Source organism: Mastigoproctus giganteus, chromosome 9 (assembly GCF_048544385.1).
Source record: "Mastigoproctus giganteus isolate SK-2022 chromosome 9, ASM4854438v1, whole genome shotgun sequence".
Classification (NCBI taxonomy): domain Eukaryota; kingdom Metazoa; phylum Arthropoda; class Arachnida; order Uropygi; family Thelyphonidae; genus Mastigoproctus; species Mastigoproctus giganteus.
This window is the reverse complement of record NC_143583.1, coordinates 105,728,372-105,748,079: the sequence shown is the minus strand read 5'-3', so window position 1 is coordinate 105,748,079 and position 19,708 is coordinate 105,728,372. Positions and strand designations below refer to the sequence as shown.

General features: G+C 37.2%; 1 protein-coding gene across 2 annotated transcripts in view; it reads left to right on the top strand.

Moving 5' to 3' along the window:
- The window catches only part of LOC150080620 (hamartin-like), a 293,531-nt gene that overhangs the window by 192,763 nt on the left and 81,060 nt on the right, over positions 1-19,708 (top strand). For both annotated transcript variants that reach the window (XM_090382129.1, XM_090382130.1), the window contains exon 10: positions 5,898-6,089. In XM_090382129.1, the coding sequence (XP_090238255.1) occupies positions 5,898-6,089 (192 nt within the window). The remainder of the gene's footprint in view (positions 1-5,897; positions 6,090-19,708) is intronic.

Below are 19,708 nucleotides of genomic sequence, written 5' to 3'. Positions count from 1 at the left end.
AGAGAGAGAAGGGGAAAAAAGTGGATTTAATATAATATATGTAAATTTAATCAAGAAAGAATTTAATCAAGAAAGAATATTTATAAAATGATAAAGGGAGAGAAAAGAAAGAAAGATTATAGTTAGTTAATAGATAGAAGAGAGAGAGAGAGAGAGAGAGAAAAAAAAGTGGATTTAATATAATATATGTAAATTTAATCAAGAAAGAATATAACTGTATAATACAACTTAATCAAGGAGGGACATTGCCGTATAACCCATAACACCGTCGTCATCCTCAGGTGTCAACTGCTGGAATTGCAAGCAATAATGGCAATATTGTCTTTGTTTTTGATGTAAAATGCATGCCAATAAAAGTACAGACAAAGCATAAGTAGAAAATAAAATTTAGTTAAAGATTTTGATTAATATTAATAGAAACTAAGATAAGCTGAAGTAGAAGGGAGGGATGATTTGTGTGAATAGTAGTAGGTATGCAGTTTGCAGTTGACACTATAGAGACAGTAAATACATATAGGAGGGGGACAAGAATGGAACTTATCAAAATAGAAAAGATGTGAAGGGTAACTAGGAACTTTGAACTATATAGCGTAAACTAGTGACACCTAACAGAAAAAATAAATCCAGAAACTTCCGAATAAAATGTAAACTAGTGACATTAAATGAGGGGAAAAAAAAGTGCATACATTGTATGATCCACAAACCAAGCATCAAAGTATGCAGAGGCAAACTCTTTCTTCTCCCTGGTTAAAGAAAGCAAGAGTCATAATCAAAGATCAAGTCCATGTTTGTCATTTTCTTTGATTGTCATGGCATTTGTTCATCATGAATTTGTCCCTCCAAATCAGACACGCTCTACATTAAGGTTTTAGGAAGACTGTGAGAAAATTTGAAAGACATAGCTCAGTTTATGGCTGGACAAATGATTTTTGCATCATGACAAAGTGCTGTGTTATTCCCCTCTTTTTCAGTGAGAGAGTTATTAACAAAAAACATTGGTACTGACTTTTCTTTTCTCAAAAATTAAAATCCATCTTGAAGGAAAACAATTTGAGGACTTAGCAGACATTGAGAAGAACACAATGCAGCCAGCAATTAAAGGTGATATCAGCTGGAGAGCACTTTGAAGGGGATAAACATTGAAATTGTGTATTTAAAATAATAAACGATTTTAAAAATATTTCTTGTTTCTGTCTAGCCGCACATTGTATATTAATATTATCTGATATCTGTGAGGTCTCACAATAAAATTCCCAGACAGGTGCAATAAAAAACACAGAAAGACTGATTGAATTCAGTTAGGTGATTCACCACCTAATTGAATGCACTTTTTGCACCACTAAAAGTTTCTGAAAAGAGTCAGTGAAGGTGCCCAAAGCAACAATGTTCAGTTCTACAGATATAACCAGTATATTTGGTTTCCAATTAGTCAGATGTATTATTTTTTTATTTATTTTTTTTTTTGTTGTTTAATCTGATTTCAGTTTCTGATTTCCTGTTGTTTGAATAATCTGATTTCAATTTTTGATTTCCTGTTGTTGAATAATCTGATTTTAATTTCTGATTTCCTGTTGTATTTCCTATTGTATAATCTGATCTCAGTTCTTGTTAATTTTTATTTTCAGGTCCAGAAAAGTGATTTCTCTGTTATCTACGTTTGTTTAAGATTGGTAGGGTAAATATTATGTTTAATTTATTCCAGGTTACTGTCAAAGGAAATCAGTTCGCATAAATTAACATTATGGTATGTGTGTTATCTATACATTATTATTTAATTTTATAATAATCTTAAATTATAGGTGAAAACTTCCTACCTTTGAGTAGGACTGTTAGTCTCTCAACACTCAATCGCAAATGATTATAATATGAACTTACCCCCCCCGTGTATGGTCATAAATGAATCAAGTTAAAATAATTATTAATTAAAATATTAAGAGACCACCTTATTCGGTTTGTTACCGTATTCACAAGAAGTCAAAAGTGATTCGCGAATGATATCCCCCCCCTGTTTTATATCAAATTAATGACACCTGACACGAGATTATTTATATAAACCAATGTATGAATTACTATTCATACATTGGTTTATATAAACAATGCGCGTAAGAGTCCACGAGTCCAAAATATTATAAGGTCTGCGTATATTAATAGAATTAACATTTAATATCATTTCTAATGTTTCAACAATTAATAATATGTTGAGAGATTAACAATCCTACTCAAAGGTTTGAGGTTTTCACCTATAATTTAAGATTATTATAATAATAATAGGACTTATTGGGCTTCATAGTCCCTTTTGATTTGAATTAATTTTATAATTAATTAACCTTAATGACCAATGTTATAACTTTAAAACACATACAGCTATTTCCTGATCAACATAACTACAATATCCAGGGCTGTCATTCATATACTTTTCTTCAACACTCTGTGGGCTGTTCAGAGTTATTGAGTGCAGGAATATATATTTCTATTCTAATTTATTACTTAATTTCACTTCCTGTTACAAAAATGCACACAACTACCTGTGATTAAATCACATAACATATATATATATATATATATATATATAAAACAAAAAATGTTATAACAAAAAAATGAGCACTTATATATATTTGTATGTGTAGTTAGATATCATTGTACAAAAGAAGATAAAATTAAACAAGCTGTTGGACTGATAGAGGGGCTAATACAAAAAAAACTGTTGAAAGCCAGCATATAGTGTTTTTTAGGTGTTAGCATATATGCATAAAGTGCCTATTGTCTGCACCACACTTTCTCCTACCTTCTGTTCATCTCTTTAAGCATGGATTTTTGTGTAATTTTATATTTGATCCTTTTAAAAAAATTGTAAAAAGATTTTAAAAAATATTAAAGTTATTTTTTAATGTCAAGCTATCACTGGTTTCATGAAAATGAAACTTTTGATAGCTTGACATTAATAAATAACTACTAACTTTTCCAAAATTGTCCAGAATTGTTTCTTCAGTATAAGCCACGGGCTAAGCAAGTAATCTGGATTAGGTTTGGATAGAAAATCTTTGATGGAGAAGCTGCTTTTATCTTATACAGAGCAGCATAACTAACAAGAATGCAGAATGTTTTTGCCATGTGTCGAGTTTTGATCTGGCTATTATAACTGCAAAGAATCATTCTCAGACCTTGCGGTTGTGGAATGATTCATGTTTTTGAGAATCTTACAAGCAAATAAATGCAAATGAGAGGGCTATGTGTAATTTCCCACATACTAAATGTGCAATATAATGGCCACAAGCATCTGTTGCTTCATTGGAAGACATCCAGATACAGTTTTCTCCAGAATCTTAGAGAAAATTGTATCTGGATTTTGCAATAATATCATCATAAGTATTATTAAGATTATTCTATCTCAATAGATTCATCTGAAATGTTTTTATTTATGCAATATTTTTTTTCAAAAATTATGTTCAAAATTATTTTCAAAAATCAGGATTAATTAACTATATACAGGATTAATTAACTTATTGAAAGGGATATTGCAGATTACCAAAGTGAGGTTAAAATGGCCACAATATACATATACAGGCTACCATACATTGTATATTGTGCTTATTGTGATATTATGCTTATTGTCATGTGCTGATTGCAGGAACAAATGGACAGTATGGTGGATACAGTGGTGAGCTGTGAATATTTTAACAATGGGCTCACAGATTTGCCGACTTTTTGATGTGAAACATCCTTGGGGATTCCTGCCGTGGATGACATCACGGAAGTGGCATCATCCATGGCTTCCCCCAGATGCGCTTTGCACAACTTCCCCCAGAGGTGCTGAGCACTCACTAGTAGTGTGATTAGAGCGCTTGACGCATTTTTCATGACGAGTATATATCTTGAGTCAGCCTGGTCAACTAACGTTGTGGAATGGTAATCCCTTTCACCCTTAATTCGCGCTTACTAATTACCTAAGTTGTCTAAAGGCCAGAGGTGAGAACAATGCATACAAAGTTGTCTCTCGTAATCTGTTCATTCTACAGAAATTATTTTAAATATTTCCGCAGAAACCAAGGGGAAGTAAAAAAAATTAGCTATGAAGCAGTTCGTTAAACAGAGGTCCAACTGTAATTAACTCAAAAATTAAGCAATTTTAAAATACATAGCTGGTCGATTGTGCCATTAAAATGCTGGGGATGGGGCCCCACTCGCCACACTGTAGTTCCGGCTCTGGATACTCAATAATTAAATTCAGGATTTCATTTGCAAAATAAATAATCGTTTTAACAATGGGCTCGCAAATTTTCAAAAAAAATAACAATGGGCTCTCACGAGCCGAGCCCACTATAGCTCACCACTGAGTGGATGTACAAAAACAGAATGTTTTTAGTTCATACATAAATCATTGCTTTTTTTTTTTTTAAATCCATGAATTATTACTATTTTCTAATTCTCCTGAAATGTACCACACTGTGTTTATTAATTAACTTCTGTTTTTTTTTTATTGTTGAATGAAGTTAGGTGATAGTTTTTTTTTTATTAAGTGCTTCTTATTAAGCTTTTTTTAACTCATACTTGATTCAGAGATTTCAAAGGATAATAAATTGTGTTTTCATTAATTTTTGGTAACCTGTAATTTTCATTAATTTTTTGATAATTATGAACAATTTCATAGGTTGGGTACCTGTAAACATTTTGATTTAAAGCAGTAAGCAGCCGGTGGATGTCACAATTTCTTGGGCTGGCGATGCAAAATGTTTTTAAAAATAATGGATTATTAAAAATATAATAATAAATAAAGCAGTATAATAAAGGAGTGAATTGGATTTTTTTTTTTTTTTTTTTTTTTATGTTTGATAATTTACTGTACTCAGCTCAGTACATTTATGGGATGATTTATGTTTTAGTTGCAGAGTGGAAAATTTTCTGAGTGCTTATATGAAGTTCCTTAGATCTATACCCATTTTTTTTGGTTCAGGATTTGCATTGGAAGATCAGTCGATTTAATAATTTGCTGATCTCTACGTCATATTTGGATTAATGATCAAAGAAAAAAAATTAAACTTTAAAAATATTAATTTTAAATCATTTATTTATTCTGATACAGAGCAGATTTCTAACTAAATATAATGTTTAAAAAATACTGTTATTTGAAATTATATTTGTAGGATTCATTATTAGCACAATTTGTAACTGTGTTTTAACTTGATGAATTGCTGATATTAATCCTGCCAACCTGCTGGATTGTGACTGTAAATTCTTAGAATTAGTATTACCCCACAAAAAAAATTTATCTGCTGTTTGATAACTAAACTTTGCATTTATTTTTTAAATTATTTCTTGGTGTACCATATTCAATTCATCTCATTCTGCTTCATGCAGTTCATTTCACTTTCTACCCAGGATGTTTTTGCCTGTTGGCCCTCAGCTTGATTAAAGGTTTCACAATAGTTTGTTCCTTCTTACCAAGACTTTCTTTCTGATATTGCAGAAACTGACTTTTCTTCTACTTGCCACCATATATCACATCACCCTTTATTGTATGGATGCTGTTCTAAACACATCTGCTGGAGCACTATTGGTAACAGTCTGATATTGTTTGCACTGTAATTAATCATGTCAATTGGAGCATACAAAAACTGTTAGTCCTTCTTCATCCTTTTAAAAATAGGAAGTTGATAACAAAACAGTGTAAAAACTAATAATTTTTAAATTATGATTTTTTGGACACCCTTTGTTATGACTGTAAATAAGTTCATTTTAGGTTAGTTTATTTTAGTAAAAGGCAGAGTTACTCTACTACCATATAATTCAGCATCAGGTGATGTCTCTAGAAATGCCCTTCAGGTTATTAATGCTACAGATGTACAATGCAGATATTATACCTGAAATAATATTTATTTAATCTTATTTGCATTTTGCAGATGGTATCCAGCTGTTAAGTTGCAGCAGTCAGAACAGTTCAATATCAGTAGCTGCAGAACCAGGATCACTTGTTAGTGAAGCAACATGTATACAGGATCCAACTTGGACTCCATCTATTGTGTGTGGACCTGCCATAATTCCATTATCATCACAGTCGAGTCCCACTTATAAAGTTGATTCTGGTAAAACAGGTAAGTTGAAAATTTGTTTGCAAAAATTTAACATTCTGTTAAAAAATCCATTTAAAATTGTGGGACACTTCAAATGCAGAAGTTCAAAATATGCTATAATTAATATCTGCCAAATTAGTTCATTTTAAATATAAAGCAATTGATATACCCATTTTTGGATTCTTGCTTTATGTTTACAAAAACAAAACTTAAAGCAGGTATGTCCATAGAAAAAAGTCTTTATCTATATAGTCCATGGCTAAGGAACTGATTCAGATGGGGGGGGGGAGATGTGTGAAAAGAGCTTTTATGTAGGATGGGGCTCTCCTGCATAGTGGTCAGCAAGCTTAGCTGCTTTTAAACATATTTGATAATGAAAGAGTTGGTTTATGGGTACTGCACTTATGTCATTTCTACTATCCAGGTAGTATGAACATCATTTAATTATATCTCATATTGTGAATACTTTCACAACGAGTTGCCGAGGTATTGCACTGTTTTGAATAAGTAACTAAACAATGCATTCATACTATCTGGGTAGTAGAAATGAAATAAGTGCAGTACCCATGCATAAACCAACTCTTTCATACACTTAGACATTTAGTCAAGAAATATTTTTAGATTAAACTATACACACCATCAAGCATCTTTCATATTAGCATTAGTAGAGGCATATGATGCAAGAAAGCAAGCTTATGCAGCATCAGCCAAAAAAAAACCAAAAAAAAAACCACTTCCATTTCACCCCTCTGTTTGTTCGAAATACCTGTCCAGCTGAGCCTTAAATTTATTTAGGTATCAACTTCCACAACAAGGGATGGAAGTCTGTACCACCAACCAACTACCCGCTGGCTAAAGGCAAATTTCCGCACATCTATCCTACGTCTGTCTTTCCTCAATCTGAATTTATGCCCTCTCAGGTGATTATTCTGAGCAAGAGGAAGAGTCCCATCGGCATTGAGCATGCTCAAACCATTCAAGACCTTATACACCTCTATCAGATCACCTCGCTGGTGCCTAGTCTCCAGACACTGTAATTTGCAAAACTTAAGCCTTTCTTCATAAGAGCAACCCTTTGTTCCATTCACTAATCTTGTTGCCCTTCTCTGTACTCATTCCAGCAGCTCTACATATTTCTTGAAATGAGGCCTCCAGACCTGTATACAGTACTCAAGGTGTGGCCTGACCATTGTCTTATACAAGGGAATAATCACCTCCTTATCCCTGCTAGAAAAATTCCTGTATATCATTGACAAGACACCATGAGCTACTCTTGCAGCCCGTCTGCACTGCTCAGAGAACTTCATATCTGCCTGCACAATTACCCCCGGGTCCTTTTCATTCTCTACCACTATCAGTGTAGTACCACAGAGTTGATATGTTGCTCTGGGGTTGCTGTTTCCCATATGTAGTACTTTACATTTGTCAATGTTAAAACTTCATTTGCCACCTCTCAGCCCATCTGCTCAACTTTTCTAGATCCTGTTGCAGCAGCATACTGTCATTCGTGCCTTAACAACCCTGCCAACCTTTGTATTGTCTGCAAACTTGGACATTAAGCTTGATATACCATCATCAATATCATTTATAAATACAGAAAACAATAATGGACCCAACACTAAACCCTGAGGGACTCCACTAATAACATTAGTCCACGATGAGCAGTGTCCATTGATTACCATTCTCTGTCTTCTCCTCCTCAACCATCCCTTTATCCATAGCAGTAATTTACCTCCAATACCACACTGCTCCAATTTGTGCAGCAGTCTTCCATGTGCAACAGTATCAAAGGCCTTTCTAAGATCCAAGTATGTAATATCAAAGTTATTCCTTGCATCCAGTTCTTTTGTGACTGCATCATATTATCCAATCAAATTGGTCAGGCAAGACTTTCCCTTAGCAAAACCATGCTGTGTCCGAGCTATAACCGAAGTCTTGTCTGGATGATCCTGCAGTGCTTCTTTAATCAGTGCCTCCATTAATTTTCCTGGAACAGAAGTTATACTCACAGGTCAATAATTACTTGTGTCAGCCTTTGATCCTCCTTTGTGAATTGGGGTCACATTTGCATATCTCCAGTCTATGGGTACCTCCCCTGAATCCAAAGAAGCTCTCATAATTATGGCTAAGGGTTTGCTTACTTCCTTTTCTTCCTCCTTTAATATAACTGGATAGATCCCAACTGCCCCAGGTGCCTTTCTTATGTTTATCTTCAACAATTTCTCCTCCACTTTACTCTCAGTTATTACAAGATTCTCTAGCTTACTGCCAGAGTTGAATACACCTCTGGCATTCCCCTCACTGAATATGAATAACTCCTCATGTGTGAATGTTGATGCAAAATATTCATTTAGTTTGTTAGCTACCTGAGCAGGATCATCAACAGTTGAACCATTGATATCAAGTGGACCAATCTGATTCATCCCCTTCCTTCTAGAGTTTACATAAGTAAAGAACTCTTTGCTGTTTTTCTTTGCATCCTTTGCTAAAGATTTCTCATAATCTGCCTTCGCCTGCCTAACCTCCTTTGTAACTTGGTTGCAGACCAGCATATATCTATCATAGACTTCTGTGTCACATGTTAATTTATATGTATCCCATGCATTTTTTCTTCTCTGCCATATGTCGCATTAGTTCATCTGATATCCATTTAGGCCTTGTTACCTCTTTGAGTAAATCCCACTTCAGCACACTGTGATCACTGCCACCTAGTGATTGCTTTATCTGCAGATTCTTAATGCATGAAGAATCACTACTGATAATCAGATCAAGAGTATTACTCCCTCTAGTTGCCTCCCGAACATGCTGATGTAGAAAACAATCATCCAATAAATCCACAAAATCCTTGCTAGTGTGTGAGTGACCAACCCACAAATTCCAATCAATATCTCAATATCTGGGAAATTAAAATCCCCTATTATAAGACTCTGATTTACTGGCCCACTCTATTTCCCTGTACAGTTTCTTATTATACTCATCAGAGTCGTTAGGCCTATAGCACACTCCTACTCTCAATTTTGATCTCCCAATGCTTATGTCACACCAAACTGACTCGACACTGCACTGTCCAGCGATGTCGACTGGCTTGACTTCCTTGGATTTTATGTATTTCTTAACTAATAGCATAACCCCTCCTCCCTTCCTATCCTGTCTATCCTTTCTGTAGACATTGTACTCCCCAACTTCCAGTTCTGCATTCCTTATATCTGTGTGGCACCACTTCTCTGATATCCCAACAATATCTGCCTTTGATGTTTTGAGCAATTCCTCAAATTCATCAAATTTATTTACCAAACTCCTAGCATTGGTGTACTCACAAGTATACATGCACCTGTTCCTATTCTTAACTACCCTAACACAACCCATGTGTTTACTTGTACTGCAATGACTCCCAGCAGTTTCTGAAATATCCTGCATCTTGTTTTCCAGGCTTCTGCTCATTCCAATGGAAGCAGTGCAAGAATCACTTTCACCTCTGCTAGTGGCTACTGTTAATCTATTAGTCCTTGTATCCCCCAAGCTAGCAGTTTTCTGACCCACCTAACGCTGCCTCGATAGCATCAGCAAATATTCTTGCACCCTTTCTATTTAAGTGTATCCCATCCCTGCAGAAGCAGTCTTTCCTGTTAACAAGTATAGACCAGGCTGAAAAAAATTTTACCCCTTGAGCCTTGCACAATCTTTCTAGGGACGAATTGATCGACAAGGCTCTCATCATATACCCCCTCCTATCGTGTCTGGGCAGAATTGCAGACACCTTCAAATTCAACCCTAATTCACGGCTTTTTTTAAACAGTGACCTGTACTTGTTAAGTAATTCTGCCGGTCTCCTACTCTTAATATCATTTGTGCCAACGTGTACAACTATATCACCTTTTGTGCCCTTAAAAGATGATATCCGCTCTACAACGTCATTAACCTTTGCCCCTGGCAGACATACCCTGGTCCTGTTCCACCTATCCTTTTTACAAAGCATGTTCCCCATTTCCCTGACAATAGAGTTACCAACGACTACTAGTTCCTGTGGGACCAGCGCATTCTGCCTTGGGGGTTGCCGCTGTGTTGCATGATGACCAAGTGCAAGCTCTGGCGTTGATGTGGGCAGCTGAGAGCGTGATATTGTGGACTTATACTTTATAACTGGGTTGTCACTATTGCAACAACAGGGTGCCTGCCTGCCCACTAATGAGGAAGCCAACAAGCTTCGAAATGGTGCTGTCTGGGTGGTGGTATCTGCTAAGAATAAGTAACATTAGTCTTCTCCACTGGTGAATCATTACTTATTCAAAGCAGTGCAATACCTCAGCAACTCATTGTGAAGGTATTCACAATATGAAATATAATTAAACAATGCATTCATATTACCTGGATAGTAGAAATGATGTAAGTGCACTACCCATGCATAAACCAAGTCAAGAAATTTTAGTCAAGAAATTTTAGATATTTGATGATGATGACCATGTCATTTCCGATTATTTTAGGAACATTTGGCCACCTCACGCTCTCTGGATCCTAGTGACTTTTGGTTATGGGATATTGGCTGATCTAAAAAACAACATCACAAGGCATGTCACTAACATTCCCTATAACATACTTCAGAAAGAATTGACTCTGCATTACTGCACTTCCAGCATATATATAGGGGACACAACTGGATCATATCAAACATCATAGGCTTCATACCTAGCAATTCACCCAAACAGTGCTCTGTTGCTCCTGGTGGCAGTTTTTGCAACTTTTTTTTAACACTTCTCATTGCTGTGTGGATTGGATAATATCCATTCCAAATTCATTTTTCTACTCTTAATGGTTTTCCGCCTAAAGCCAATTGAAGTGACACACTTTAATTATAACCACCCTATATAGTGTGTCTAGCAGAACTACTACTAATGAAAAATGTATATATTCTGAAACTAATGGTGATAGAATCAAATTTTTTACTCGCGGATGCACAGACTTCCAAAATGTCAGTAGATCTCCACGTATGCACTTTTGATGGCCTGACAAATATCAAGATGGTATTCTATCTCTTGCCAGGTGTTTAGCAGCTGCAGTGTGAATGGATTCACAAGCAGCAATTATTCATTGCTGTAGCTCAGTCATATCTTGCACTGGTGTTTGGTACACAAGGTCATTTACACACCCCCATTGAACAGAAATCTAAAGGGGTCAAATCTGGTGACCTAGGAGACTACGTGTTGGGACCTGCTCTGCCTTCCCCACTCTCTGGAAACTGTTCATTCAGATAAGCTTTCACTGGATTAGCATAATATGATGGGATCCATCTTGCTGAAGAAGGTATCCTTGTGGTATATGAGGGGGTGCACAATTTTGCAGTACAGTGGGGCCTCGACTTACGATGACATCGACATCCGATATTCTCAGGAACCGATATACTTTCCATACGATCGTTTATTTTAAGGACCAATGATATTTGCAGATACTGATAGCTTTCCAATATAGCTGGAATGATACATGGGTGGAAATTTTCAGATGTGTGGTACATGGAACATCACTCGTACGATTTTTCTCAACCAATTAGCATCTTTTTTATTGTTCAACAACGTTATTGTTCAATGTGTGGCAAGTGGAACATCGTTTGTATGATTATTTCAGATCTATGGCGATCTGAAACTTAAAGCTCTATCAACCTGTGCACTTTGAAGACTTTAAAGCCAGCAGAGTCTGGTTTGAGCGCTTCAAAAAAAAAAAAGAGCAAATGTCAAAAGTGTTGAAAGGCATGGGCAGGCATCCAGTACTGATAAAAAAGCAGCTGAGACCTTTAAAATTGAATTCCAAGAGTTTGTTGTGAGTGAGCCTATGAAATATAGGCTCACCCTCCTGTTGGGTGCCAATGCCTCTTGGATTTTATGCTGAAGCCTTTGCTTGTGTATCATTCTAATACCCCCGGAGTATTTAAACAACAAAAGGTCGACAAAGGCATGTGGGGAGCGTTTTGGTGCAGTAACAAGAAGACCTGGGTTAGAGGATATGTCTTCAGTGAATGGGAGCCTGAAGTTTTCTGTCCTTCAGTGAAGAGTTATCTTGAGAAAAATAAGCTTCCTGTGAAGGCACTGCTCCTACTGGATAATGCGCCAGGCTATGATCCCAACCTTGTTCAATCTCTTGAAGCACAATTTGACTTTGTTCAAGTCAAATTTTTGCCACCCAACACCACTCTTCTTCTTCAACCAATGGACCAGCAAGTGATTGCAAACTTCAAGAAAACCAACACCACAAAAATGTTTGCAAGTTTCTTTGCAGCAACCTCTGGTGAAAATGCTGTCATCCTCAAAGATTTTTGGAGGTCGAAGTTCAACATGCTGGATTGTGTGAGGCTGATTGTAAGTTCTTGTAATGATGTTTCCACCAGGTGCTTAAATTCAGCCTTTAAAAAAATCTGGACTTTAATTATCTATAATGTTGACGGATTTGAAGATGATGGTGCTTTGACAAATGATATTGTCGCTCTTGAAAAATCAATGGGTCTGGACGTTGGCAGAGAGGATGTGGAGGACCTTATTGATGCTCATGGGCATGAGCTAACAACAGAGGGGCTACAAGAGTTGGAGAAAATTGCAGAGAGTGATATTTGAGAGGAAGAGGAAGAAAAAGACACCCAAAAAGTGTCAGCTAAAGAGTTAGCATTAGCATTAGCATTAGCATTAGCATTAGTAGAGGCATTTGATGCAAGAAAGCAAGCTTATGCAGCATCAGCCAAAAAAAAAAAAAAAAAAAAAAAAAAGTAACATAAATAAATAAAAATAACCACTTCCACTTCACCCCTCTGTTCGTTCGAAATACCTGTCCAGCTGAGCCTTAAACTTATTTAGGCTATCAACTTCCACGACAAGGGATGGAAGTCTGTTCCACCCACCAACCACCCGCTGGCTAAAGGCAAATTTCCGCACATCTATCCTACATCTGTCTTTCCTCAATTTGAATTTATGCCCTCTCAGGTGATTTTTCTGAGCTAGAGGAAGAATCCCATCAGCATTGAGCATGCTCAAACCATTCAAGGCTTTGTACACCTCTATCAGATCACCCCGCTGGTGCCTAGTTTCCAGACACTGTAATTTGCAAAACTTAAGCCTTTCTTCGTAAGAGAACCCCTTTGTCCCATTCACCAATCTAGTTGCCCTTCTCTGTACTCGTTCCAGCAGCTCTACATCCTTCCTGAAATGAGGCCTCCAGGCCTGTATACAGTACTCTAGGTGTGGCCTGACCATTGCCTTATACAAGGGAATAATCACCTCCTTATCCCTGCTAGAAAAATTCCTATATATCATTGACAATACACCATGAGCTACTCTTGCAGCTCGTCTGCACTGCTCAGAGAACTTCATATCTGCCTGCACCACCACCCCCAGGTCCCTTTCATTCTCTACCACTGTCAGTGTAGTACCACAGAGTTGATACGTTGCTCTGGGGTTGCTGTTTCCCATATGTAGTACTTTACATTTGTCAATGTTAAACTTCATTTGCCACCTCGAAGCCCATCTGCTCAACCTTTCCAAATCCTGTTGCAGCAGCATAGTGTCAGTAGTGTCCTTGACAACCCTGCCAACCTTCGTATCGTCTGCAAACTTGGACATTAAGCCTGATATACCATCATCAATATCATTTATAAATACAGAAAACAATAAAGGCCCCAATACTGAACCCTGAGGGACTCCACTAATAACATTAGTCCACGATGAGCAGTGTCCATTGATTACCACTCTCTGTCTTCTCCCCCTCAACCACCCCTTTATCCATAGCAGCAACTTGCCTCCAATGCCACACTGCTCCAATTTGTGCAGCAGTCTTCCATGTGCAACAGTATCAAAAGCCTTTCTAAGATCCAAGTATATAATATCAAAGTTATTCCCTGCATCCAGTTCTTTTGTGACTGCATCATAGTATCCAATCAAATTGGTCAGGCAAGACTTCCCCTTAACAAAACCATGCTGTGTCCTAGCTATAACTGAAGTCTTGTCTAGATGATCCTGCAGTGCTTCTTTCACCAGTGCCTCCATTAATTTTCCGGGAACAGAAGTTAAACTCACAGGTCTATAATTACTTGTGTCAGCCTTTGATCCCCCTTTGTGAATTGGGGTCACATTTGCACATCTCCAGTCAATGGGTACCTCCCCTGAGTCCAAGGAAGCTCTCATAATTATGGCTAAGGGTTTGCTTACCTCCTTTGCTGCCTCCTTTAATATAACTGGATAGATCCCATCCACCCCAGGTGCCTTTCTTGTGTTTATCTTCAACAATTTCTCCTCCACTTTGCTGTCAGTTATTACAAGATTCTCTAGCTTACTGCTAGAGTTGAATACACCTCTGGCATTCCCCTCGCTGAATAACTCCTCATGTGTGAATGTCGATGCAAAATATTCATTTAGTTTGTTAGCTACCCGAGCAGGGTCATCAACAGTTGACCCATCGATCTCAAGTGGACCAATCTGATTCATCCCCTTCCTTCTAGAGTTTACATAAGTAAAGAACTCTTTGCTGTTTTTCTTCGCATCCCTTGCCAAGGATCTCTCGTAATCTGCCTTCGCCTGCCTAACCTCCTTTGTAACTTGGTTACAGATCAACTTGTATCTATCATAGGCGTCCGTGTCACGTGTTAATTTGTATGTATCCCATGCATTTTTCTTCTCTGCCATATGCCTCATTAGTTCATCTGACAACCATTTAGGCCTAAACCTTGAACAATATTTCTTAGTTGGTATGTAAAGCCTAGTAGCTTCCACGATACGTTCTTTGAATGCTTCCCATTTTGAATTTGCTGTTGGCAGTATCATCAGTTGATCCCACTGTATAGAATTTAAATACTGTCTCAGTCCATTGTAGTCGCCTTTACGAAAGCAATACCCCTTCCCTTTACCCCTAATGGTAGTTACCTCTTTGAGTAACTCCCACTTCAGCACACTGTGATCACTGCCACCAAGTGGTTCATTTATCTGCAGATTCTTAATGCATGAAGAATCACTACTGATAATCAAATCAAGAGTATTACTCCCTCTAGTTGCCTCCCGAACATGCTGATGTAGAAAACAATCATCCAATAAATCCACAAAAGCCTTGCTACTGTGTGAGTGACCAGCCCCCAAATTCCAGTCAATATCTGGGAAATTAAAATCCCCCATTATAAGACTCTCTGATTTACTGGCCCACTCTATTTCTCCGAACAGTTTCTTATTATACTCATCAGAGTCATTAGGCCTATAGCACACTCCTACTCTCAATTTTGATCTCCCAATGCTTATGTCACACCAAACTGCCTCGACACTGCACTGTCCAGCGATGTCGACTGGCTTCACTTCCTTGGATTTTATGTGTTTTTTAACTAATAGCATAACCCCTCCTCCCTTCTTATCCTGTCTATCCTTTCTGTAGACATTGTACTCCCCAAATTCCAGTTCTGCATTTCTTATATCTGTGTGACACCACGTCTCTGAAATCCCCACAATATCTGCCTTTGATGTTTTGAGCAATACCTCAAATTCATCAAATTTATTTACTAAACTCCTAGCATTGGTGTACACACAAGTATACATGCACCTGTTCTTTTTCTTAGCTACCCTAACACAACCCATGTGTTTACTCGTACCCCAATGATTCCCAGCAGTCTCTGAAATATCCTGCATCTTATTTTCCAGGCTGCGGCTCATTCCAATAGAAGCAGTGCAAGAATCACTTTCACCTCTGCCAGTGGCTACTGTTAATCTATTAGTCCTTGTATCCCCCCAATCTAGCAGTTTTCCGACCCACCTAACATTGCCTCGATAGCATCAGCAAACATTCTTGCACCCTTTCTATTTAAGTGTATCCCATCCCTGTAGAAGCAGTCTCTCCTGTTAACAAGTACAGTCCAGGCTGAAAAAAATTCTACCCCTTGAGCCCTGCGCAATCTTTCCAGGGCCGAATTGATTGACAGGGCTCTCATCATATACTCCCTCCTATCGTGTCTGGGCAGAATTGCAGACACTTTCAATTTCAACCCTAATTCACGGCTTTTTTTCATCAGTGACCTGTACTTGTCAAGTAATTCCGCCGGTCTCCTACTCTTAATGTCATTAGTGCCAACGTGTACAACTATATCACCTTTTGTGCCCTTAAAAGATGATATCCGCTCTACAACGTCATCAACTTTTGCCCCTGGCAGACATGTCAACCTGGCAGAGTTGGACTGTCATTTCTTGTTGTAAGCATTTAGGAGAAGTGATAAAAACACCCCGACATTGAAAACACTGAACTCATGATGTGCAAAATGGAGGACGAAGTCATTTCTTACTTCAGAAAGCTACAAAAAAGTCGTAAAAAAACAGTCCACTTCGGGCAGTTTCTTTTCAGTCAAAAGACTGAAAAGACACCTGACGCTTGATATAGAGTACCACCACCACTACGCCACCATTGATATCATCATCTTTGCACTTAAAGTCAAAGGTAAATGCTAATTTATTGTTTGTTTTTTATTTTAAGATGTTTTATGGCTATTTTTATCACTAATTTTTAACATGTAAGAAATATCTATTTTATGTGTTATTGGGAAATGAATTACAGGAAATCAATGTATTATTGATTTCAACATACAATGTGTTTCGAATTACCATTGGATGTTGGGGCCCCACTGTATGTTGAGGTATGTTTGCCCCTGTTACTGTGGCTTCTGTGAAGAAGAATGGCCCAATCACAGGATCCGAAGTCATGGAATACACTACATGTTCACTTTGGGCTATTACACTCATGTTCCATTACCACATGAGGGTTTTCACATCTCCATATTCAACAGTTGTATCGATTCACTTGGCCGAAATATGAAAAGTGGCTTCATCAGAGAAGACAAAGCAGTGGAGAAACGCATTGTCATCATCTATCCAAGATAAAATTTTCTAAGCAAATGTGCACCTTTTAGGTTTGTCATCTTTTGTACCAACTGGATCCTGTAAGCTCTAAGCCACAGTATTTGCTTCTCATAACAGCAAATGCAGAAAACTCTGACTTGCACAGATAAGATGTTGCAAACAGGATCAATATGGTCATTGCCTTCTTATTTAATTCTTTGCACTCGTTTTGCACATTGATTCAAAATTCATAAAGAGATATTGTTGAGAATTTTATTTTTAATGCAGTATCAGAAAAGATATCAACATTTGCTCCTCCTTGATAGTAATGAGTGTGCTATCTTTCAAATGTGTTCCTTATTCAATCAAAATTTTCAATATCCATATCTGAGAAATAGTTCTTAAAGTGAAATTTTAAAGAAGAAAGATGATTTAAAATACAAAATTTCACATCTTCAACTAATAGGGTGATATTGCTTTCAATAAATTGCTTTAAGGTAGGAAACATGTCTAAATTTGAATTTTCCATTTTGCTCTGCCACATTTCCTAATAAATGCTTTCAGTTTATCATAGAGTTCAAGAATATTGTTATTACTACCTTTCAGTGAAGTGTTAAACTTCTTGAATATGTCGAGGGTTTGGTGTCAAACAACCTTAACTACAAAATCATTCTGTAGTTGGTGTTTTTGTAATTAACCAAAAAAAAAAAAGTCATTTGACATTTTCTTGGTTTACCGGAAATGTACTTACAGTCTAATCTAACTTGTAAAATACTAGAGAGATAGAGTTCTGCGACATGATATGCACTGTTATTTGTGTAAAGTAAAACTAAAGTTATTGCAAAAAGAAAATACAATTTTGTAGTTAACATTGCTGGACACAACCCTTGATGTCACTTAAATATGCTAACTTCATAATGAAATTACAGTCACTAAACACGCATAAACTACTATGCCTTTCCTCACTTAAATACTGGAAAAGCTCATTTGGTATCTCAAAAACACATATCAAAGCATTTCCCCGAGACAGCAATCTTGACTCACAGTAAAACAGCAAGGAAGTGTGTTCAGCACCCATATCTTTGCAAAACCTTGAAAACATCCTTGACTTCACAGGGCTGGTTTTTATATAGCCCACAACATTTATGGTTGCTTATAGAACATTCTCCAATGCTGGGCTCAAATCTTTAGAAGCAAGAGCTTGCCTGTGAATCATAGAGTGTGGCCAAACAGCACGAGGACATTTTTGTTGTATTAAGTCTTGAAGTCCTTTATGACAGCCTTACTATATAGAGTGTGCTCTGTCAGTGCAAATGCCCAAGCAGTCTAGTCATAAAACTTCATAAAACTATCAATATATCAGCTGTATATCAGATTTTATCAGCTTCACTCATCCCTCCAATTTCTTTACAGAAGAGCAAGTCTTCATTTATTTTACCAATATCGGTGAGTCTAACATGTTATTAAATGAGCATCTTTAACATTATCTGCTGCCTCTTCTATCTGAATGGTAAATGATTTGTTTCATTATTTTTTATGATGAATTTATGATAATGGATGTTGGATGAATTAATGAGGCTTGTAGCAGAAAAGAAAAATGGCTGGAATGCATATAAATTATCAGGCGATACAGACGCCTATGGCAGATATGTTAGTCTATAATCAAGTCACAAAGGATGTTAGGCAGGCAAAGGCAGATTACGAGAAATCTTTGTCAAAGGATGCAAACAAAAACAGCAAAGAGTTCTTTACTTATGTCAACTCTAGAAGGAAGGGGATGAATCAGATTGGTCCACTTAACATAGATGGTTCGACTATTGATGATCCTGCTCAAGTAGCTGGTAAATTGAATGAGTATTTTGCGTCTACATTCACACATGAGGAGTTATTCAAGGAAGGGAATGCCAAAAGTTTATCAAACTCTAACAGGAAGATAAGTGATTTTGTAATAACTCAGAGCAAAGTGCAGGAGAAATTGTTGAAGTTAAACATAAAAAAGTCACCTGGAGAGATGGAATCTATCCAGTTATAATGAAGGAGGCAGCAAGGGAGGTAAGCAAACCCTTAGCCATAATTATGAGAGCATCCTTGGAGTCAGGGGGGAGGTCCCCATGGACTGGAGATGTGCAAATGTATCCCAATTCACAAAGGGGGTTCAAAGGGTGACACAAATAATTATAGACCTGTTAGTTTAACTTCTGTTCCGGGGAAAATAATGGAGTCACTGGTTAAAGAGGTGATACAGGATCACCTAGACAAGACAGCAGTAATAGTTCAGACACAGCATGGGTTCGTTAAGGGGAAGTCTTGTCTGACCAATTTGATTGGATACTACGATGTGGTCACAAAGGAACTGGATGCAAAAAAATAATTTTGATATCATATACTTGGATTTCAGGAAATCTTTTGATACTGTTGCACATGGAAGAATGCTGCACAAATTGGAGCGGTATGGCATTAAGGGCAAGTTACTGCATGGATAAAGGGATGGTTGTGTGGGAGATGGCAGAGAGTGGTAATAAATGGACACTGCTGTACATGCATTAATGTTATTAGCGAAGCCCCCAGGGTTCGGTGCTGGGACCATCGTTGTTTTGTGTATTTATCAATGATATCGACGAAGGTATATCAGGCTTAATGTCCAGGTTTTCAGATGATACAAAGGTTGGCAGGGTTGTTAATGACAGTAAAGTCAGTATGCTTCTGCAGCAGGATCTAGAAAAGTTAGGCAGATGGGCTGAGAAGTGGCAACTGAAGTTTAACATTGTCAAATGCAAAGTACTCCATATGGGTAGCAGTAACCCA